The sequence below is a fragment of the Biomphalaria glabrata genome, chromosome 1 (assembly GCF_947242115.1).
Source record: "Biomphalaria glabrata chromosome 1, xgBioGlab47.1, whole genome shotgun sequence".
NCBI classification, from domain to species: domain Eukaryota; kingdom Metazoa; phylum Mollusca; class Gastropoda; family Planorbidae; genus Biomphalaria; species Biomphalaria glabrata.
Window position 1 is genome coordinate 49,961,186 of NC_074711.1, and position 25,471 is coordinate 49,986,656.

At 35.7% G+C, this 25,471-nt stretch overlaps 1 protein-coding gene across 1 annotated transcript in view; it reads right to left on the reverse strand.

Annotated features, from left to right (window-relative positions):
- LOC106069504 (cartilage oligomeric matrix protein-like) overlaps positions 1-25,471 on the reverse strand; it is a 67,686-nt gene that overhangs the window by 26,800 nt on the left and 15,415 nt on the right. The window contains exons 4-7 of the mRNA XM_056041426.1: positions 21,794-22,211; positions 19,271-19,347; positions 11,879-11,939; positions 6,941-7,126 (exon numbers count right to left, since the gene is read on the reverse strand). Of these exons, the coding sequence (XP_055897401.1) occupies positions 6,941-7,126; positions 11,879-11,939; positions 19,271-19,347; positions 21,794-22,211 (742 nt within the window). The remainder of the gene's footprint in view (positions 1-6,940; positions 7,127-11,878; positions 11,940-19,270; positions 19,348-21,793; positions 22,212-25,471) is intronic.

Genomic DNA, 25,471 nt, shown 5'->3' on the forward strand with positions numbered 1-25,471 from the left:
AGCAGTATTACTCCAGGAAGGCCGTATAATTGCATACGCCTCAAGAGCTCTCACAGATACAGAAACAAGATATGCTCAAATTGAGAAGGAAATGCTCTCAATTGTGTATAGTACAAGCAAATTTCACTGCTACATATTTGGTAAAGAAGTAACAGTTTATAATGATCACAAACCTCTGGAGCAAATCTTCAAGAAACCTCTATTGTCAGCACCAATGAGAATACAGAAGATGTTAATAAGACTACAGTGGTATGATCTGAAAGTCTGTTACAGAAAAGGCAAGGAAATGTTTATCTCCGATACACTTTCTCGTGCACATCTACCAAATACTGATACACAGACATGTGAATTTACAGATGATTCAGTGCATATGATCTCTGTAAGTGATTCGAAATACAGTGAAATTAAAGACTGTACAAGCAAGGAACTTTCAATGCTTCTGGAAGTAATTATGACTGGTTGGCCAGACACAAGAAGCGAGACTCCAATTGAAGTCAGGCCATATTGGGATTCAAGAGACCAGTTATCAACTTCGGATGGTATTATATACAAAGGTCTGAGAATAGTCATGCCACCAAGCTTACGTAAATACATGCTAAATCTGATTCACAAGTCTCACTTAGGAATAGTCAAGTGTAAGCAGCGAGCCAGAGAAGTCATGTATTGGCCAGGCATGAATGCAGACATCGAAGTGACAGTTAGGGGTTGTAACCGGTGTGCTGAACATCATAATCAAAATGTGTCAGAACCGCTAATGCCTACCAAGACACCAGACCTTCCATACAGCATGGTTGGGTGTGATCTGTTTAACTTTGAGGGGGGAAAGTATGTGCTTCTAGTTGACTACTTCTCAAAGTTTATTGATGTCACAGGAAACTACATCAGATATCATCGAAGCAATGAAGAGTATATTCGCATGCCAAGGAATACCTAGAAGGTTAAGGTCAGATAGTGGGCCACAGTTCGCTTCGAGAGAATTCCTAAATTTCTGTAAATCATACGGAATAGAGCATTAAATGTCGAGTCCTCATTTTCAGAGTTCTAACGGCGAGACCGAAAGAGCTATTCAGACAGTGAAGAAACTCTTGAAGAAAAGCGAAGACAAATTTCTGTCGCTATTAGACTACAGAACTACTCCACTGACTAAAATTAATTTGTCGCCAGCACAATTACTTATGGGACGCCGACCAAGAAATTTGTTACCTTCGAGCGAGAAAATACTCACACCTGAGACACCAGATCTCAAGGTGGTGAAGAAACACTTTTACTCCGAGAAACAGTCTCAGACACATTATTATGACAAGAGGAAAGGAGTTAGGAGTCATAATCCATTACAAGACGGAACGGCAGTCAGAATACAACTTAACTCTAAGTGGAAACCAGAAACAGTAATTTCGAAACATTCTCTAAGTCTAGATTATATAATGTCAAAAGTGGAAATGGAGTTCCTAATATGTCTTCCCCATAGACATGTCTATGGTCTTCCTAAGAGGAAGCACTAGTTTGTTATTTGTGTCCTAAAAACAATAGAGCTAAATCTTTCAACATTATGTTTATCTGAAAGAAATAATTTTTATACAAAAAAATTAAAAATACTCTAAAGTATTAAAAACTAGCATCAAACACCGGCTGCGTCCGTTGAATTTATCCCAGGGTATAAATTTTTTAAACCAGTTACCCCCCCCCCCTCCTCTCTCTCTCATACTCTTCCCTCTCTCTCTCATACTCCTCCCTCCCCTCTCTATCTTTTACTCTTTTATCTCCCATACTCTTCCCTCTCTCTCATATTCCTCCCTCCCCTCTCTATCTTTTACTCTTTTATCTCTCTCATACTCTTCTCTCTCTCTTTCTCTCTCTCATACTCTTCTTTATCTCTTTTACACTTTCATCTCTCTCATACTCTTTTCTCTCTCTCTCTCTCTCATACTCTTCTCTCTCTCTCATACTCTTCTCTCTCATACTCTTTTATCTCTCTCATACTCTTCTCTCTCTCTCATACTCTTCTCTCTCATACTCTTTTATCTCTCTCATACTCTTCTCTCTCTCATACTCTTCTCTCTCTCATACTCTTCTCTCTCATACTCTTCTCTCTCTCTCTTATACTCTTCTCTCTCATACTCTTCTCTCTCATACTCTTCTCTCTCTCTCTCTCTCTCATACTCTTCTCTCTTATACTCTTCTCTCTCATACTCTTCTCTCTCTCTCATACTCTTCTCTCTCATACTCTTCTCTCTCATACTCTTCTCTCTCTCATACTCTTCTCTCTCATACTCTCCTCTCTCTCTCTTTCATACTCTCCTCTCTCTCTCATACTCTTCTCTCTCATACTCTTCTCTCTCTCTCATGCTCTTCTCTCTCATACTCTTCTCTCTCATACTCTTCTCTCTCTCTCTCTCATACTTTTCTCTCTCATACTCTTCTCTCTCTCTCTCATACTCTTCTCTCTCATACTCTTCTCTCTCATACTCTTCTCTCTCGTACTCTTCTCTCTCATACTCTTCTCTCTCTCTCTCACTCTTCTCTCTTTCTCTCATACTCTTCTCTTTCTCTCTCATACTCTTTTATCTCTCTCGTACTCTTCCCTCCCCTCTCTCTTTTTTACTCTTTCACCTCTCTTATACTCTTTCATGTCTCTCATTCTCTTCGCTCTCTCTCATACTCTTTCATCTCTCTCATACTCTTTCATCTCTCTCATACTCTTTCATCTCTCTCTCTCTCTCTCTCTTACTCTGTCACCTCTGTCATGCCTTGCCGGTTGTGACAACACAAGGGAAAACCCTGAACATTAGATCATTAACGTTCAGAATTGTGTTTGTTTAAGCAGGGCACCAAGACACACAGCCTTCACTCATTACTGATACAGTGCGGGAATACTTGATTTTAAAAAAAAGCGAATGTTGAAAACTATTAATAAAATTCTAATTTTTAACGCAATCCCTACTATAGGCCCGTGAATTCTATCCTCCCTTCTCGTGCTTAGCTATCTATTATATATTTGTAGAATACCAACTGATAGACACATCGATCATGAGATTTCTTAAAGCTGTCGTACGTATCCGCATCAATTGTCCAACACATGTTCCTTTTACCTCCTATGTGCTCACTAAGAAAGGTTTTTGACAAATTCGCAACCTGACGACCACTATTTGTGAAAACCGCAAGCTTTCTATCAAACCTTTGAATTTTATTTACGGTATTTCCCCAAAAGTCCGCAATCTACATAGAAAGCATAAGTAACAAGATTACAAAGAGAGTTTGTGTTACACAAACTCAGAGGCGGCCCCCGTCGAAGTCGGATCCCTGTCGGATCTGCATATTCGCAAATAATATTCAAGAGGTGATTTAATTTTGATGTGGAAATGTTTTACACGTTTCGGATGTTCTTTCAGAGTTGAAGATAATTACTTCCTAGTCCAAACCTCCCGCAGGACGACGGGGGATGGGAGCGGGCAGGGTTTGAACCCTGGGCCATCCATAAATCTGAACGACAGTCCAGCGCGCAAACCGCACGACCAGGCAGCCATCCGATGGTCAAAAGTAATAATGTTTCAAAGATTCATTTGCCGTAAATTTAAATTTAAATTTAATAAAAAATAGTAGATTAGTTTTAGTATATTAAAACATTACAATATTGATCAAAACGTTTGGAAATGAAAATCTACACTTTTTTTTTACACTTTAAGTTTAGAAATTGAAATTCTACATCTTAATCTAGTCTATTTTAGTCTAAACTAGATCTAGAAATTCTAGATCTAGACTCTAAAATAATTTTAATTAGAATATAAATCCAGATCTAGATATAATGTAATAAAAATCTAGATCTAGTTTAAAAAATCTAGATTAGATCTAAATCAAGATATCATTCCTTTTTTAAACGCGAGTCACATAACGAGGCTTAATAAACATTACTATACCGAGTTCTTTTTTCATTTCATTTGAAGAATTAATTCCATATAACGTCAGAGGGAAAAAAAACACTACGTCACACGGCCTAGCTAGACTAAAAATCGCCTTCATCTATAAGAGCCATTTATCGAGTGTTCATATACTTTGGTGCACCGAGTGCGTTCTTTAAGCATTTCATTTAAAGAATTCATTCCATATGACGTCAAAGGAAAAAAAAAACACTACGTCACAAGGCCTAGCTAGACTAAAAATCACCTTTATCAACACGAGCCATTTCTCGAGTGTTCATAGACATTGGTGTACCGAGTGCGTTCTTTTAGCATTTCATTTAAAGAATTCATTCCATGTGACGTCAAAGGAAAAAAAAACACTACGTCACACGGCTTAGTTAGACTAAAATATGTTTTCATTAATACAAGCAATTTTTTCGAGGGTTAATAGACATTGGTGCACCGAGTGCGTTCTTTTAACATTACATTTAAAGAGTCCATTCATATGACGTCAAAGAAAAAAAATTCCATTACCTCACAATAGGCTAGTACCGGTACCATAAAAAAAAAATGTCTTTATTTACACGAGATATTTAACGAGGGTTCATAGACATTGGTGCACTGAGTTCTAATAGATATTATTTAAAAAGGATCAAAGCCACATTGTTTTTGCGTTTTGTCTGTCAGTCGGTCTGTCCGTTATCTTGATATAAAAAAAACAACTAAAAGTTATTAAAAATTGATTAACCTTTATTTTACGTTTCAAAACATCGCAATAATTTTTAGGTATGAACACAATTGAAAAGTTTATATAATAGATTGTTCCGGATTTTTGTATAAATAGTAAAAGAAAAAGAGAATTTCAGATAAATGTAATACCGTTAATTAAATTTTTTGGATGGTCTCGTATAAAAATTAGATGTACTATAGCCACGTGGAGAGATTTTCATACCTTACTTTGGTGTTTGGATTCTGTTTTCCTTAAAAATCGGAACATAATATTAACGATAATTAGATTTTTTAATGTTTTATGTAGAAAGTTAAATGTACTGTAAGAGAGTAGTGAGTTAAAATATTTTTCATAAAAATCCGTAAAAACATTATTTCGTAAATGAGAAGATTATTTGTTTATTAATTAGAAGAGGGAGTTCAAACAATTATTTGGCGTTAGTAGATTTTTAAATAAATTCGGAAATTTCTGGCGACGATTTGTAAGAAACAAAATCGGGAACTTTCTTTATCGATTACAAAACTTCTATGTTATGTTTTACAAGAAAATTAAATGTCTAAAAAGTAATTTTCAGTAATCAATTCTAGTAAATTACTTTTTTTAAAAGCCTTATGCGATTTCAAACAATCATTAGGCATAATTCATGTTTTATAAAACAATATCCGGAACATTTTTACACTTAATGAAATATAAGTCAGTATAGAGATTATGATTTAGCATTAATATGCTATTTACATAAAAAACGGAACAACATATTATTGATAATGTGTTTTTGCAACGTTTAAGCATGTAAATTGAATGTAATATAAGTTAGAAGAGCAAACAAACATTTGTTGGCGTTGATTAGTTTTGCACAAAAAAATCCGGAACAATCAATTTTAGATACTTAAAACTATTGAGATGTTATGGGAGGAACATTAAAGGGTAAATCAGATTTTCAATAGCTTTTAGAGTTCTAGTTTTTTAAATCTAATCGTGATGGACAGACCGACCAACAGACAAAACGCACAAAAATAAGCTTCTTTTATTCAGATGGGGGCACTAAACAAAAAATAAATAAAATCTGATTTTTAAAAAAAGTTTAAGGAATTGGTTTAGCACCTGATCATGTTGCGACGTTACGCTACTGCACGAAAATCGCTGCATAAAAAGTCCATTTAAAAAAATGTGCGTGATATTTACATACAAAGTGCATTATTAGCCTTTATAAACAAACAGAAATGTTTTCTTTTAATTTTAGCAGCTAGTTGACCAGAAAAAACGTCTTTAACTATTATTTGTATTTGTTGTAAACATTTCCTGTACATTTTAAAAATATATTTGACTTAGTGATACTGAAAATACACAAAAATTGTTCATCTTTGTTAGCATATTGTAACATTGCCTCCCTTACATTTACGTAATTGTTTTAGAATTGGTGTATTTTTATGAAAAAATCGCTTGCATAATTAATTTTATAAATTAAACGGTTTGCTTTTAGAAAACCAAAAGTAGCCGTTGCACCTAAACTTTTCAAGCCGGATTTAATGATGAAATAATATTTTTCATATCTCTTCTAGTTTTCGAGATCTGAGTGTGACAGACGGACAGACGGACAGACGGACAGACGGACATTTTGCACAAACCTAATAGCGGCTTTTTCCCCTTACGGGGGCCGCTAAAAATATCTCATAAATTTCGTATTTTAAAGCAATTTTTTTGTCTTTTTTCCTAAGTGTATGTATTTTTAATATGCATTACGTCATTTCAACTTCCTTTTAGACGAGCTCTAGGCCTATATAAAAAAACAAAACCAATCCAAAAAAGGATAGTTAAGATAGATCATTAGTATAGTTCCATGGTTAAGATAGATCATTAGTATAATTCCATGGTTAAGATAGATCATTAGTATAGTTCCATGGATAGATCTAGAATCTTTTTCCTTTTTTTTTTCAAGAGAGAGAGAAAGAAAGAGAAAGCAAGTAATGATATTTTGTAATACTGCCAAAAAACAAACAAACAAAATAACAACTAAATCCTAATAACATTCAAAAGGAGTGAGATTATAGATAATAAAACCAATTTGATTTTTTTTTAATTTAGAGATCAAAATTAATAGGAAAGTGAGTGTGGCATTCCATTGGGGCCTTCGGAAAATGCATAAAGATTAAGGTTGAAAAAAACAATAAACTAACCAAAAAAGGGAAGGGAAATTGGAGTTTCCGGCATTATTTGTCAATACAAAGCTTGGGAACAAATCAACGGGCGTAACTTGTGTACTGCTAGTCTATATATATAGAACCTATGTGACATTTGTAATGCAAGACCTACTTACCAGGATAACAAGGGTTATCTGCACACAACGTAACACGAACACAAGTTATTCCATTTCCAGTGTAGCCTCTAGGGCAAGAGCCACACCTGAAACCTTCTTCGGTATCCAGGCATCGAACACCAGAAAAACATGGATTGGACGAGCATTTTGTCACTGGTACCTTTAGTGGGCTTTCCGTTTCTGTATCTTTTGATGGAATAAAAGAGAATGCAACACTAATGTTAGCACATGTTTTGTAGGTCAGTGTGTTTAGTTGGAATATGTACGTCACTATATGTAAATAACGCTGTGCTTAAGTGGCAGATTTATAGTCTCTAAATGGTAGCTTGAATTGACTCAGATCATTCAACTGATCGCAGGGATTTAGTATTACTTAACCAACAAGAGACAATAGACAAACAGTCAAGAGAGAAGAAACAACCAGTCAAGAGAGAAGAAACAACCAGTCACAAGAAAAGAAACAACCCACCAAGAGACTATAAACAAGAGAAAACTAACAATTAGACACGAGAAAAAAAAGTCAAGAAAGAAGAAACAACCAGCCAAGAGAAAAAATCAGACGATAGAAGAAAAATACCAGTCACGAGAGAACAAACAACTTGAACCAGTCACGAGAGAACAAACAACTTGAACCAGTCACGAGAGAACAAACAACTTGAACTAGCCACGAGAGAAGAAGCAACCAGTCACGGTATTAAAAAAAAACAACCAGTCAAGAGTACATAAACAACTACGAGAGAGTTAAACAAGCAGCCAAGAGAGAAGAAACAAACAGATGATAGAAACTAATTAATGAACTAAAAGTAACACTATCACTTAAAGAAAAAAAAAACTCAGGATTCACTTGGCCAATTATCTGGTAATTGACCATTTCCTGTATCTCCACAAAACGTCGTCTAAATTAATAGCGAAAGTTTAAAGTAAATATTAAATCTTAAACATAGAGTCTAAGTATTTGACACGATTTCCTTTTATCACACTTTTTGTAACGTGTGACGCACTTCATTGCTGACTTGAATCTTGGCTCAGAATTCTGTTTCAATGAGTGTCCTAACAATTGCAGTTTCCATGACTTTTCATGCACCTGCTCTTCTATTGTGTCTGCCACATTTTGAGAATGACCCATGTATTTATTGTTTGACTGATCTATTTAGCCACAACGTTTCAAGCATGTCATCGAAAAGGTTTCAATTGGCCATTTCACTTCGTCATTTCACGTCTGGCTTTCGCCCCATTTCTAAGTCCGGTAACTCTCTCACTGAGTTGATGTGTGTTCGGTTCTCCGAAGCTTTAACAAGCTGTACATCCTCCACACTTTCCTACACACCCATTGGATAAACAAAGACCTGTTACTAACCTTTAAATATAACCTACACGTCTCCTGTTTTTCTCTCCAAATTGTTCACCAGTAAACAGGAAATCATTTCATCTGTTTGTTTCTAGTTATATTTTTACAGAGAAGCAATAAAGTAAATTAGAGACAGGTGTCCAAATATTTGTTTTATATCTGCACTGTACCCGTTAATCGAAATGTTGTAAAGGTTAAATGACTTTAGCTCGAGTAGGCTCCCCTGCGTCCTTTTTTTTTCTTGCGCGTGCATTAGTACCACGTGTCTTCAAAGTTTTACGTTCGCACAGACTGCAAAGAAAATGTGGCCAGATTTCTTGAACAAGCCACACAGCACATGCTAACAAAAGGATACTTTGAAATGTCAAAACTGTTCAAAACCAAAAGTTGTGGAAGAGAGTCACTGAGACCTACATATCTTTGGCTCATTTCAATACCCAAGTTATTGACATTTTTTACAAATATATTTTCTCTCTTTTTTTTAAACAATTTTTTTTGTATGCAATTTTTTAAAAGACAATATTTTATATCTACATGTAAAAAATTTCTAACAATTACGCCTATCACAAGTGACCGCTAAATTATCTTTGAGTAGTCATTAAAACTAGTTTATCCCCGCCTTTCTCAAACTATGAGGGCGCGACTTCCTCTCAAAGGGGGGAGGGGGATTTCTTTATAAAAAAAAGCGGGAACGAAGCCAGTCAATTTATTTTGAAGGGGTACAAACAAAAATTGTAGTCTCATTGTAATTATATAACTGTGCGGAGCAACTTGAAGAAAGTAAGGTATTATTACTCTAACCATGTATGAACCAAGTAAGGTATTATTACTCTAACCATGTATGAACCAAGTAAGGTATTATTACTCTAACCATGTATGAACCAAGTAAGGTATTATTACTCTAACCATGTATGAACCAAGTAAGGTATTAGTACTCTAACCATGTATAAAACAAATAAGGTTTTATTACTCTAACCATATATAAAAAAAATAAGGTATTATTACTCTAACCATATATAAAACAAATAAGGTATTATTACTCTAACCATATATAAAACAAATAAGGTATTATTACTCTAACCATATATGAACCAAGTAAGGTATTACTCTAACCATGTATGAACAAAATAAGGTATTACTCTAACCATGTATGAACAAAATAAGGTATTACTCTAACCATGTATGAACAAAATAAGGTATTACTCTAACCATGTATGAACAAAATAAGGTATTACTCTAACCATGTATGAACAAAATAAGGTATTACTCTAACCATGTATGAACAAAATAAGGTATTACTCTAACCATGTATGAACAAAATAAGGTATTACTCTAACCATGTATGAACAAAATAAGGTATTACTCTAACCATGTATGAACAAAATAAGGTATTACTCTAACCATGTATGAACAAAATAAGGTATTACTCTAACCATGTATGAACAAAATAAGGTATTACTCTAACCATGTATGAACAAAATAAGGTATTACTCTAACCATGTATGAACAAAATAAGGTATTACTCTAACCATGTATGAACAAAATAAGGTATTACTCTAACCATGTATGAACAAAATAAGGTATTACTCTAACCATGTATGAACAAAATAAGGTATTACTCTAACCATGTATGAACAAAATAAGGTATTACTCTAACCATGTATGAACAAAATAAGGTATTACTCTAACCATGTATGAACAAAATAAGGTATTACTCTAACCATGTATGAACAAAATAAGGTATTACTAGAACCAATGGTTCCAAAAATAAAATACTGAGTACGCGACATCGTGTTCTAAGCACCTTATTAAACGTATACGTATTCTTGACTGGCGTCTGCAACGATAGTGACTCAAAACTCCACCCAGAGCCTGCTAGAAACGTTTTCAGAGCTACCCCGATCTTCTTGCTGGATGGAGCCTTCGGTCTCTCCAATACTATATTGAGGCATAACCTTTTTTACTATACCAGACCATTATTTAATGAGCCAGCTTGAATTAAAATTTGGATTCCAAACTTATTATAAATTTGGAAATATCGTTCTAATTATATGTCTTAAAGTTTCTTTTCTTTTTCATTACATTTTTAAAACGCCTCGAACTACACTGTGGGAGCTCCTCCAGGCCCCAGCTGGCTACGGAAGACGAGATAGTGTTTCCATTAAAAGGGAAGCCACCAGCAAACGTGCAAAAAACATTGGTCTATTCTATTTAAAAAACAACAAAAAAAAAAAAACAACACCATTTAGAAACATCTGGTGGGAAAAGTTCTAAATGTCAATATTTTTCGACGAAATCCGATTTAACTCAACATTTAAAGCTGACTAAAGGCCACCACTAAACATAAAAAAAGTAAATTGATATCTTGACATTCCTAAACATAAAGTGAATTGATATCTTGACATTCCTAAACATAAAGTGAATTGATATCTTGACATTCCTAAACATACAGTTAATTGATATCTTGACATTCCTAAACATAAAGTGAATTGATATCTTGACATTCCTAAACATAAAGTAAATTAATATCTTGACATTCCTAAACATAAAGTAAATTGATACCTTGAAATTCCTAAACATAAAGTAAATTGATATCTTGACATTCCTAAACATACAGTTAATTGATATCTTGACATTCCTAAACATAAAGTAAATTGATATCTTGACATTCCTAAACATAAAGTAAATTGATATCTTGACATTCCTAAACATAAGGTTAATTGATATCTTGACATTCCTAAACATAAAGTAAATTGATATCTTGACATTCCTAAACATAAGGTTAATTGATATCTTGACATTCCTAAACATAAAGTTAATTGATATCTTCACATTCCTAAGCATAAAGTTAATTGATATCTTCACATTCCTAAACATCAAGTCATAATCTAAAATTACTGCTGACGTTAACAGAATTACTTTCATCCAAACAATCTATAGATGCAGCATAATAAGAGAGTCTACTGTCTTCGGTGCTTGCTCTGCTGTTTTACGAGACACATGATACACCTAATGCTCAGTGCTTGCTCTGCTGTTTTACAAGACACATGATACACCTAATGCTCAGTGCTTGCTCTGCTGTTTTACAAGACACATGATACACCTAATGCTCAGTGCTTGCTCTACTGTTTTACAAGACACATGATACACCTAATGCTCAGTGCTTGCTCTACTGTTTTACAAGACACATGATACACCTAATGCTCAGTGCTTGCTCTGCTGTTTTACAAGACACATGATACACCTAATGCTCAGTGCTTGCTCTGCTGTTTCACAGGACACATGATACACCTAATGCTCAGTGCTTGCTCTGCTGTTTCACAAGACACATGATACACCTAATGCTCAGTGCTTGCTCTACTGTTTCACAAGACACATGATACACCTAATGCTCAGTCCTGGCTCTGCTGTTTCACAGGACACATGATACACCTAATGCTCAGTGCTTGCTCTGCTGTTTCACAAGACACATGATACACCTAATCTAGGCGATATGTAGAACCTAAAAGAAAGTCTTTTTAATCTGATCAGTATGTTGTGTAGATGTTCTGGAGCTAAATGTTAAAACGTTATGAACTGTAGAAACTTACTTGGAGGACGGCACAAGTCACACGACAACAAAATCTCTTTCAGGGCTCGAGTCTCTTGCATCTAATGGACAAACAAAACCTTCATTTTAGCGCAAGCTTTAACAACAGTCTCCAAAATAAAACAAACTAAAAACATCTCTACTTTCCAATGAAGCGGTAGGAGGTGTTTGGCCCTACATCTTCTAGTTCCCACCGCACTTATAGCAACCTTGTTAGTATAGAGTCATGATTTTGTATAGATTGATGACAATAACCCACCAGCAGTGACGTAGCTAGGATCTGCCATCATTTGGGGGGGGGGGGGGTCCCGGGAGCTTGACCTCTTTGAGGGGCCCTGCATTGTGCTAAATATTTAATATTTAAAAAAATCACAAATTGGGGGCCCCCTCAAGTGGGTGCCTGGGAGGATTTTCAAAATTTCCCCCTCCCTCCCCCCACCCGTCTCTGCCGGGTCTGCCCACCAGACTGTCATGGAACTTCAAATGTTTGTTCTTTTATTTTTATCATTATTTTTATCGTATTTTATTGTTGCTGTTTAGTGCTTCATTCACAGGTCATCAGAAATGTCTGAAAGTGAAAGTTGGGATAGATGGAGATTGCTAATTATGGAGATAAAGAAAAGTCTAAAAAAAAAAAAGGGTCGCCTGTGGATTAAAAGAAATGGAATCAAAAGTAAAATATCCGCAGAGTCTGAACTTGGTCGTCTGACACTACAAGCAAGATTGTGTCAAGAAACAAGATTTCATAGAGAGTTTTTGTGATGAGAGTTAAGCCCCAGATGGGCCCTCAGTGTTGGTAGATTGACAGTTTTGCTCATTTTCAACTAGAATATCAGAAGCTATGAATTACAAGCTACCAATAAGCACAATCCTACATCACTCCATACACGATACTTATATTCGAATGTAACAGTCACACCTAAAACATGAGGTCCTGCCTGACCGCCAGAGGAAACGTATGATTGTCAACGAGAAGAACAAGAGATTTGTGACGACACTGAAGTCCTGGTGACTAAAGAGTGTATACTACTTCGGGCGAAGGGGCGAATGGGCCTTTAATGGGAATTTTTATCGGGGCTAAGTAAAAACTGCTTTTGTTTTTAATTCTAGACTACTGTAAGCAAAAAGACCTAAATGCAATGAACAGGAGGTCAAATACACATAGAATTTATAAATGTATTGAATATAATATTTTATGATAAGTACTCGGGTTTGATGACCGTTAGAAAGAGTTAGTCGACCATAAATAAACACTTTGAATCTCAAGTACATTGGGTATTTCACGAACTGGCCGCACTTAGGGGTAGGGGGGGTCTTAACATATCCATACGTGATGTAGTCTTTCTCATTGCCATTTCAGGTGTGTGTCTGGCAACCCAACCCAACCCTAGATATCTAACCCTACTCAAACCTAAGTCTCTCATCCTACCCAAACCTATGTCTCTAACCTTACTCAAACCTAAGTCTCTCATCCTACCCAAACCTAATTCTCTAACCCTACTCAAACCTAAGTTTCTAACCCAACTGAAACCTAAGTCTCTATTCCTCTCAAAAAATCTCAAAAAATTCACTCTTAGTGTCAGAATTAATTACGACGAACAAAAGGTGTGAAATCTGAGCAGTTAGGACTAAATATATCTGACAGCAGGTACAAATAAAAAATTAATTCTTCATTAATTAAAAAAGTCTGAGTTGTCCTATATTACATTTATGTCGGAATATCTAGAAAATCTACAAGTTGGGATAAGAACGAAGCTGCTTGAAGAACTTCAATGTAATTATTGAAAACCATATCATGTGAAGTAGGTCAAAAGTAAAGAACCTCAACAGGAGAGAATGTAGAAGTGAGTTCAACAGTTAGAAGTCTACCTTCATAATGAATGGTTCATTCAACAGCTAGTAGTCTACCTTCATAATGAATGGTTCATTCAACAGTTAGTAGTCTACCTTCATAATGAATGGTTCATTCAACAGTTAGTAGTCTATCTTCATAATGAATGGTTCATTCAACAGTTAGTAGTCTACCTTCATAATGAATGGTTCATTCGACAGTTAGTAGTCTACCTTCATAATGAATGGTTCATTCAACAGTTAGTAGTCTACCTTCATAATGAATGGTTCATTCGACAGTTAGTAGTCTACCTTCATAATGAATGGTTCATTCGACAGTTAGTAGTCTACCTTCATAATGAATGGTTCATTCAACAGTTAGTAGTCTACCTTCATAATGAATGGTTCATTCAACAGCTAGTAGTCTACCTTCATAATGAATGGTTCATTCAACAGCTAGTAGTCTACCTTCATAATGAATGGTTCATTCAACAGTTAGTAGTCTACCTTCATAATGAATGGTTCATTCAACAGTTAGTAGTCTACCTTCATAATGAATGGTTCATTCAACAGTTAGTAATGTACCTTCATAATGAATGGTTCATTCAACAGCTAGTAATGTACCTTCATAATGAATGGTTCATTCAACAGTTAGTAGTCTACCTTCATAATGAATGGTTCATTCGACAGTTAGTAGTCTACCTTCATAATGAATGGTTCATTCAACAGTTAGTAGTCTACCTTCATAATGAATGGTTCATTCAACAGTTAGTAGTCTACCTTCAAAATGAATGGTTCATTCAACAGCTAGTAGTCTACCTTCATAATGAATGGTTCATTCAACAGCTATTAGTCTACCTTCATAATGAATGGTTCATTCAACAGCTAGTAGTCTACCTTCATAATGAATGGTTCATTCAACAGCTAGTAGTCTACCTTCATAATGAATGGTTCATTCAACAGTTAGTAGTCTACCTTCATAATGAATGGTTCATTCAACAGCTAGTAGTCTACCTTCATAATGAATGGTTCATTCAACAGTTAGTAGTCTACCTTCATAATGAATGGTTCATTCAACAGCTAGTAGTCTACCTTCATAATGAATGGTTCATTCAACAGCTAGTAGTCTACCTTCATAATGAATGGTTCATTGAACAGTTAATAATCTACATTTCATAATGAATGGTTCATTAAACAGTTAGTAATCTACCTTCATAATGAATGGTTCATTCAACAGTTAGTAGTCTACCTTCATAATGAATGGTTCATTCAACAGTTAGTAATGTACCTTCATAATGAATGGTTCATTCAACAGCTAGTAATGTACCTTCATAATGAATGGTTCATTCAACAGTTAGTAGTCTACCTTCATAATGAATGGTTCATTCGACAGTTAGTAGTCTACCTTCATAATGAATGGTTCATTCAACAGTTAGTAGTCTACCTTCATAATGAATGGTTCATTCAACAGTTAGTAGTCTACCTTCATAATGAATGGTTCATTCAACAGTTAGTAGTCTACCTTCATAATGAATGGTTCATTCAACAGCTAGTAGTCTACCTTCATAATGAATGGTTCATTCAACAGCTAGTAGTCTACCTTCATAATGAATGGTTCATTCAACAGCTAGTAGTCTACCTTCATAATGTATGGTTCATTCAACAGCTAGTAGTCTACCTTCATAATGAATGGTTCATTCAACAGTTAATAATCTACCTTCATAATGAATGGTTCATTCAACAGTTAGTAATCTACCTTCATAATGAATGGTTCATTCAACAGTTAATTATCTACATTTCATAATGAATGGTTCATTCAACAGTTAGTAATCTACCTTCATAATGAATGGTTCATTGAACAGTTAGTAATCTACCTTCATAATGAATGGTTCATTGAACAGTTAATAATCTACATTTCATAATGAATGGTTCATTAAACAGTTAGTAATCTACCTTCATAATGAATGGTTCATTCAACAGTTAGTAGTCTACCTTCATAATGAATGGTTCATTCAACAGTTAGTAATCTACCTTCATAATGAATGGTTCATTCAACAGTTAGTAGTCTACCTTCATAATGAATGATTCATTCAACAGTTAGTAGTCTACCTTCATAATGAATGGTTCATTCGACAGTTAGTAGTCTACCTTCATAATGAATGGTTTATTCAACAGTTAGTAGTCTACCTTCATAATGAATGGTTCATTCAACAGCTAGTAGTCTACCTTCATAATGAATGGTTCATTCAACAGTTAGTAGTCTACCTTCATAATGAATGGTTCATTCAACACTAAACGTAATCATACATAAATAAACGAGTAAAAAAAATCATCTAAGCTTTTCTAAGGGGACTCCGCACTTACAACTGTATTTCTTAATAATGTAGAAGTAATTTCAGTGGCGTAGCTAGGTGAGGGGGAGGAGGGGGAGAACTTGAAGATCCCCGGGCCCCCACTTGAGGGGGGCCCACAAATGAGTGTTCGAAATTTAGTTTTTAAATAAATTAAATATTAGTTGATAATAAACAAAATAACTAATTACCAACAATTAGTTGACTAATTGACTAATTGATTAATTTTTTTAATGTATTCGTGTTGTGTTATTTAGAATAAAAGTTTAAAATGTTCTACTTGATCCGAAAATGGGTGTGGAAGAACTAATGTGAACAAGTATATAAGGAGACCAAACCCTACATATTTATATGTGAATACTGAAGGATTCATTTCCCTTGTCGGTATCAAACAAAAAAAAATAATTACCAGAAGTTAATTTGACTAATTGTTGTTGCTTTTTTATTGTTTATGCCAGAGAATATTTGTACAACGTTCCAACTTGATGCGAGAATGGGTGAGGGAGAAATAACGTGCACAAACAGACAGACAAACAGAGTGACTTGATAAAAGCTTTGTAATAATACTAAGAAAATTCAGACACAAAAGTAGCCTACATCTTATTGTAAGTACTCATAGTCCATATGCTAAGACAAATAAATTAAGCTATCGTTCTTCAAGTGTCATTGTAATGTAAAATGGGTTGCCTGAATCAGCCAGGGAAAACTTTACTTAACATTGTTTACGTCACTTAAATGTCTTGTAATGTGTATACTGGGCCGGTCCTACAGGTTGCGGGGCCCTATGCGAAACAGATAGCGCGGGGCCTAATTTGGGTTGTGATAAGGATAATAAGTGAAAATTAAGATTTTGTATTAGAAAAGAAATTCATCTTTGCATTTTATTTATACTTTACTAAGTACAAAATCACTGTCAAATTAACTTTACGAGCCATCTACAGTAGATAGTGGTTTTCCAAGAAAAAGCCGATAAACATTCAGATCTGCCTTTTAGATTTACTATCGACTAGCAAAATATCGCTTTTGTTGTTTTTTTTTTATATGAGAGGTCGAGATAGATTTAGATTTATATTTGTATGCCAGTGACTATTGAAGTAAATTCATAGACATAAATATAGACTGGCCGATAAAAGAGTTTTATGAAACGAAAATTTGTGACTTGCAATTTTGTGTACTTTATATTACAGCATTTATGAGCAGTATAAAAGTTAAGTATTCATATCTATTTCAGCCATAACCTTTATAAGTATTACAATATTTTCACTTGTGTTTTTTTTTTATCTCTATGACTGAAGATCATGCAACTTTTCAGAATTCGGAAATCCGACAACAATAGATGTACATGTTTTCAAGTTACATGAAGTTACTCCCTTTTGCCAGTCTATATTTATTTATGTCTATGAGTAAATTAAGTATTTGAAGTTCTTATTTTGGTTCAAATTCGGCTTATTATTACATTTTTATTAAATGAAAGCTGAGAATGCTTTTTTTTTAATCACGAGTAGGATTGACGTTTTCCATATTGAATGACACATCGAAATGACAATTTTGTCTGTTTTAATATTTGCGTCAGTTTTCAGATGATTTTTATCATATCTGGACATTTTCATGACTTTTTCTTATATTTTATAATTTCAGGAGAATTCCAGGAACCCTTAATAATAAGTTAAAATGGTTTAATTTCATAATTTACACCTAGAATTCGCATCGCGCGGGGCCTATGAAAGTGCGGGGCCCACTGTGGCCGCATAGGTTGCAGTGGCCTAAGACCGGCCCTGTGTGTATATAATAGTGTGGATCTAGATGCTACAGTGTATAGACAATGCTAAATCACATCTGTATTTTATAAGATAAGATAGTGGGGTGCTAGTACAGGAGCAAGAAGAGGAGACACTTGTGCAAACCAAAGGGCTAGAGCAATTTGAAAGAGAATTGAAAATCACATAACATCTTGTAGTTCAATGTCTATTTTGAAGATTACGACACTGATATTGAAAGCCTTTGTGTTTCATAGTAAATTATGCGTAGATGTAAGCCTAAAAGGGAGTTAAAGATTTACAGCTGTCTGGAGCACTAGCAAAACATGACAGCCCATCTCTAATTACCATGAACTCGGTAAACACATAGGCACTACACATTGCAAGTGTTACCCTCTTTTGAACGTCAGCCTTTTTGTCAGATAAAATATTAGAAGGTAAGTTCGGGAGAAAATTGCAGGTGAGCGTGTGTGATGTAGGTTAGGGCGATATCCAGACCTGTTCATAACTCTTTGTCATAGACAATGTCATGTCAATGTAACTAACCCTAACCCTAACCTTCAAACTAATTAACCACAGAATCAACTGAAATGACTATCTCTATTCAAACTAATGACCACACTGATGTCAAAACTGTTACCTATGAAGTGATTTGAATAGTAAAAGAGGCAAAATAGTTTGTATTTTTTGTTCAAGTGCACTTGACACTGAAGTTAAATTCAACCAATGTCAAGAGTTCATCAAATATCAATAGGCAAAATACTAGGAAACTTTATTAAAGACTATTTCAGTAACAAAGTACTCAGAAACTGGTACGTCCTAGGATACCACAATGGTGCTAATTTTGGTGAGAATTATTAGTGTAGTTAAAGCTCATAAAATGGGGATTAAATCCTTAGTTAAAAGAATTTCAAGTGCTGGTAGGAGTGGTTAAGAGCAGTAACTTTCAACCTTTCAAATCATAGGAAGAGATATAGAATCTGATCCTTTATCTAGCGCCATTAAAGAGTTAAAGGGATGCTACTCGAACTGAAATATAAATTAGAAGGACATTTACCCTACACATATATATTTTATTCGTTCCAATTTTGTTAAATTACTGGTAATACGTAAAGAGAAACTATAGATGTGGTCAAAAAAACAAAATTGTTTTATAAATACAATGGGTCAGAAAAACTTTAAACTTTAGTAGTTTTATCGGTAAAGCCTATATGACCCGTAGCTCTTTGAAACGAATGACATTACTATAATATAGCATGTCAGTAAAAGTTTAAAGAAAAGAATTACTGTTCATATAATTCTTTTATAAGTATTTTTAAATTGCAAATATTTACAGTTCATTTTTCTATAGTAAATATACATACGTTGCGCAACAAGAGGGCCTCGCAAAATATAATTCGCCCAAATAAAATGTAGGACTAGCGCCGACACTGCCTACTAACATTCAGCATGTACCTGAAGTTTCAAATCTTGACGTAATTCTACTAGTGCTCTTGTGACTTCTTTCAGGGACGCTTCCAAATACTGAGTCTCTGAAATACAAAATAAAATGTAACGCGTGAATTCTAAGATCTGATACGTTCCATTGGAACGGCCCGCTCTCTTTGTCTCTCCTCTCTCTTTTTCCCTCTCTCTCTGGACTCCCCTCTTTATTTTCACCCTTGAGTTGGAACGACCCATTTCATAAATTCACATAGGCCTACACACACACACACACACACTCACACACACACACACACACACACACACTCTTACCTACTTTTGGCCCACGAATGCTAGTATCACCCCCACACACACTCACACACACACACTCTTACTTACTTTTGGCCCACGAATGCTAGTATCACTCCCACACACACTCACACACACACTCTTACTTACTTTTGGCCCACGAATGCTAGTATCACTCCCACACACACTCACACACACACTCTTACTTACTTTTGGCCCTCGAATGCTAGTATCACCCCCACACACACTCACACACACACACTCTTACTTACTTTTGGCCCACGAATGCTAGTATCACTCCCACACACACTCACACACACACTCTTACTTACTTTTGGCCCACGAATGCTAGTATCACCCCCACACACACACACACTCACACACTCTTACTTACTTTTGGCCCACGAATGCTAGTATCACCCCCACACACACTCACACACACACACTCTTACTTACTTTTGGCCCACGAATGCTAGTATCACTCCCACACACACTCACACACACACTTACTTACTTTTGGCCCCTAGTATCACTCCCACACACACTCCCACACACACACTTACTTACTTTTGGCCCACGAATGCTAGTATCACTCCCACACACACTCACACACACACACTTACTTACTTTTGGCCCACGAATGCTAGTATCACTCCCACACACACTCACACACACACACATACTTACTTTTGGCCCACGAATGCTAGTATCACTCCCACACACACTCACACACACACATACTTACTTTTGGCCCACGAATGCTAGTATCACTCCCACACACACTTACTTACTTTTGGCCCACGAATGCTAGTATCACCCCCCCCCCCGCCACACACACACACACACTTACTTACTTTTGGCCCACGAATGCTAGTATCACTCACTCATTCCATATCCAAATTTTCTTTAGCTTCTCAACGAAATATTTAATACACTCTTTGTTGCTCTCGGCCGGAACTCGACACCCACCCGCCCACCCATAGACTTTTGACCCTGAATCAAACCCTGAAACCCTACATATCTTTTTTTTTTTGGGGGGGGGGGGCGCCACAAACGGGTTTAAAAAAAATATCCCCCTCCCCATAAAACACAGTCACTTTCAATTAGACAATTCTTTGAATTTTTAATTCTAGACTTAGTATTCACGAAAATCTTGATTTGTTCTCTCTCTCTCTTTCTCTCTCTCTCTCTCTCTTTCTCTCTCTCTCTCCTTTTTCTCTCTAAACCCCTCCGCCCCTTTTTCTTTTAGTTTTTTTTTACACCCTGTTGTGGTATTTTAACTCTACATTTAGTATTCACGTAGATCTAGCTGTTCTTATTATTTATTTTCTAAACACGTAAACACACACACACACATGTTTTCAAGGGAAAAAAATGAAAATATTAATTTGGTGTTATTAGCGAACGTTTTAAAGTGTCTAAAGTGGCGAGCAAAGAATTATTCATTTTATTTTGTGTTTTTCAACTTTGTACACGAGTATTCACGCAACTATTTTAGGCAGAAAGAAATAAAATATGCTTACAATATATATAAGATCAGTCAGTCAGTCAATAGTATTCGGGGAATATAGTATAGATAAGCGCTCTGGTCTATTTGCATCTATAAACATTCGTTGGTGACAAGTTTTAGACAAAAGTTTTCTGTCCCATTCCGTGCTGCTTTTAGAAACACGATTCAGACCGAGTTCTCTACAGTAAGTAAGAGTAAGAGACACACGAATTGAATATTGAGTTCTCTACAGTAAGTAAGAGTAAGAGACACACGAATTGACTATTGAGTTCTCTACAGTAAGTAAGAGTAAGAGATACACGAATTGAATATTGAGTTCTCTACAGTAAGTAAAAGTAAGAGACACACGAATTGAATATTGAGTTCTCTACAGTAAGTAAGAGACACACGAATTGAATATTGAGTTCTCTACAGTAAGTAAGAGTAAGAGACACACGAATTGAATATTGAGTTCTCTACAGTAAGTAAGAGTAAGAGACACACGAATTGACTATTGAGTTCTCTACAGTAAGTAAGAGTAAGAGACACACGAATTGAATATTGAGTTCTCTACAGTAAGTAAGAGTAAGAGACACACGAATTGAATATTGAGTTCTCTACAGTAAGTAAAAGTAAGAGACACACGAATTGAATATTGAGTTCTCTACAGTAAGTAAAAGTAAGAGACACACGAATTGAATATTGAGTTCTCTACAGTAAGTAAAAGTAAGAGACACACGGATTGACTATTGACCTACCTGTAGTCTGTACAGATGGAACAACTGAAGAAAGATTAGGACGCGCTTGCTCAAACTGTTGCCTGCTGTTGGAATCTGTAGTTTGAGTTCTACGGGATGTTCTCTGTGGAGCTTCTGTTGTTGTTTCTCTGTGACTGACGTTTCGTGCCCCATCACTTTCTCCCTGCTGTCGATCTGTTCTATTTGTTTCTTCCTGAACTGCTGGCTGACTCTCTCTTGCTGCTTGGGCTGGAATGTAGTCCTCGTCTGATGGTATCCTTCGATGTGTGGCCAGTCCTTGTCTTGACCATGACGGTATTTTTAGAGTCGGGCTTTGTGTTGTCATGGGTTCTTCCAATTCGCTCTCTGGACAACCCATCTGTTTAAACAAGTCTTTAACTGTAGTACCAACATGCCACTGAAAGGCTGACGTCATTTTCTTTCCAGGTAAAAAAATACAGGAAGATAAAATGTTATTGCAAGTGTAAAAACAAAATGTCGACTTAAGTGGAATTATCTAAGACCTAGAGGTCACCAGGACAGAAGATTGTAAGTTCAAATATCTATGAGGATAAGAAAAACGAAAGTGACATTTAGTCAGCATGAAACATATACTTTATGCACACACACACACACACACAAATTCCTTGGTGTTTTAAAAGTCCAGAAATCATTAATGAAAGAGTTCTGCTTTTCCAGGGACTAGTGAGCGCGACATTTTGACAATTGGGGAGGGTGAAGAAGGCCTATCTGTGTGAATGCCACCGTGATCGCTTTGTAAATTCATTAATAAAAAAATTTGAAAGACCTGGATTCGAACTCGAGGGTTCAAGAGAAAAAAAATTATTGTAGATATAAATCCGTAATTGCAGCGCTCCCTTAGACGTCAGCTGGCTTGGGGGAGGGGTTCAGAGAATTTTGTTTCTTGTTTGAGGGGAAGAGGGCGCCACTGGTAAAAGTTTGAGAAACACAGGGTTTATATGACTATTTATTTATTTCTGTCTTTATCCGCTGCCGAGGACAGACGCAGACGGCGAAAAAAAAATATAAATTGACCATTTGCAGACAATGGTTATGCTTGCCCTGGATGTGGCAAAATATGTAGGTCACAGCTGGGCTGCGCGGCCACGGGAAATACTGCATTCCTCACTAATCTTCGGACTCGAAGACAAGCCTTATTATTATTATTTCTCTAGCTTCACCCTTAAATGATGATCGTTTAATGGATGACAAAAATGCACTGCTAAAACCATGTCAACGTTAAAGACATAAGACATAAGACAAGAGACATATGTTTTGTGAAATGCAATCGCTAGACCAACTGTTTCACCATAGCAAGGAAATGAATAACTAAAAGTTTTTCCTAAGTTTTTCTGCAGACTCTGAGTAGCCTAACTGAAGTATGATGGCCGTAATTGAATGTTTAAAGAAGAAAATAGAAATCTAATTGTCTTGCAATCATTACGCAAAATAAACATAGCACTTCATCGGATCTCATTTATTTCAATGCCAAGCAGTTGTATTCTAATAAATAATGTTGTTAGTAATAAGGAAATTCTAAAACTAAAAGTCTCTCTCCTCCACCCCACCCCCCAGTTTGTTGTCATGAAACTTCAGCGACTAGTTCTCTACGAAGTGATAAGTCCTGTATAAGAGCGAGGTCGGATTAACATTGCGTCAACATTAAGTGTATACAAACGTCATTGCGCAAGACAAAGTCAAGTTAGCTGGATGTTGCAATGCACGAGAAAACCTAATGTAGGCCTCATACTTTTTTCCCATGGGGGAACGTTCAACCTGATCCCCCCCCCCCCCTTACGTCAGCACTGTTTAAATTATATTTTTTGCGCATCGCTGGTGTTTTTGTATAAGGCCAAATTAAAAGTACACGTAATCATAAATAAATAAATGATCCTAAACTAAGTTTGCCCACATATCCCCGCTCCCCCTTGTTCTGCTCAAAACTTATCTAGAGTGAAATCTCCAACCAAACTTTAGTGACTAGTTCTATGTGCTGCATATAGATCTCATAGATATAGAGATCTAAACCTAACTATGTCAATTCTACCTGACTTAAGATTAGCTCGATTGTACATGTCAATATCTAATCCCTGGTCTGTTGCTGGTCTTTTCAAAGGTTCTGACAGACGTAAATGTTTCTACGTTAGGTAACAATATTTCATGTGCACAAAGAGGAAAATATTTGTATGCAAACAATACAAACAAGACTAGTTTTTAGACAAAACAAGATTTGTTGTTAGATTCCTACAAACAAGACTAGTGTTTAGATCCTACAAACAAGACTAGTGGTTAGATCCTACAAACAAGACTAGTGGTTAGATCCTACAAACAAGACTAGTGGTTAGACACCTACAAACAAGACTAGTGGTTAGATCCTACAAACAAGACTAGTTGTTAGATCCTACAAACAAGACTAGTTGTGAGATCCTACAAACAAGACTAGTTGTTAGACTCCTACAAACAAGACTAGTTGTTAGGCAGAAACAAGACTAGTTGTTAGACTCCTACTAACAAGACTAATGGTTAGATTCTACAAACAAGACTAGTTGTTAGACTCCTACAAACAAGACTAATGGTTAGATTCTACAAACAAGACTAGTTGTTAGACTCCTACAAACAAGAATAATGGTTAGAGTCTACAAACAAGACTAGTTGTTAGACTCCTACAAACAAGACTAATGGTTAGATCCTACAAACAAGACTAGTGGTTAGATCCTACAAACAAGACTAGTTGTTAGATCCTACAAACAAGACTAGTTGTTAGACACAAACAAGACTAGTTGTTAGACTTCTACAAACAAGACTAATGGTTAGATTCTACAAACAAGACTAGTTGTTAGACTCCTACAAACAAGAATAATGGTTAGAGTCTACAAACAAGACTAGTTGTTAGACTCCTACAAACAAGACTAATGGTTAGATCCTACAAACAATACTAGTTGTTAGACACAAACAAGACTAGTTGTTAGACTCCTACAAACAAGACTAGTTGTTAGGCAGAAACAAGACTAGTTGTTAGACTCCTACAAACAAGACTAGTTGTTAGGCAGAAACAAGACTAGTTGTTAGAATCCTACAAACAAGACTAATGGTTAGATTCTACAAACAAGACTAGTTGTTAGACTCCTACAAACAAGACTAATGGTTAGATCCTACAAACAAGACTAGTGGTTAGATCCTACAAACAAGACTAGTTGTTAGATCCTACAAACAAGACTAGTTGTGAGATCCTACAAACAAGACTAGTTGTTAGACTCCTACAAACAAGACTAGTTGTTAGGCAGAAACAAGACTAGTTGTTAGACTCCTACTAACAAGACTAATGGTTAGATTCTACAAACAAGACTAGTTGTTAGACTCCTACAAACAAGACTAATGGTTAGATTCTACAAACAAGACTAGTTGTTAGACTCCTACAAACAAGAATAATGGTTAGAGTCTACAAACAAGACTAGTTGTTAGACTCCTACAAACAAGACTAATGGTTAGATCCTACAAACAAGACTAGTGGTTAGATCCTACAAACAAGACTAGTTGTTAGATCCTACAAACAAGACTAGTTGTTAGACACAAACAAGACTAGTTGTTAGACTTCTACAAACAAGACTAATGGTTAGATTCTACAAACAAGACTAGTTGTTAGACTCCTACAAACAAGAATAATGGTTAGAGTCTACA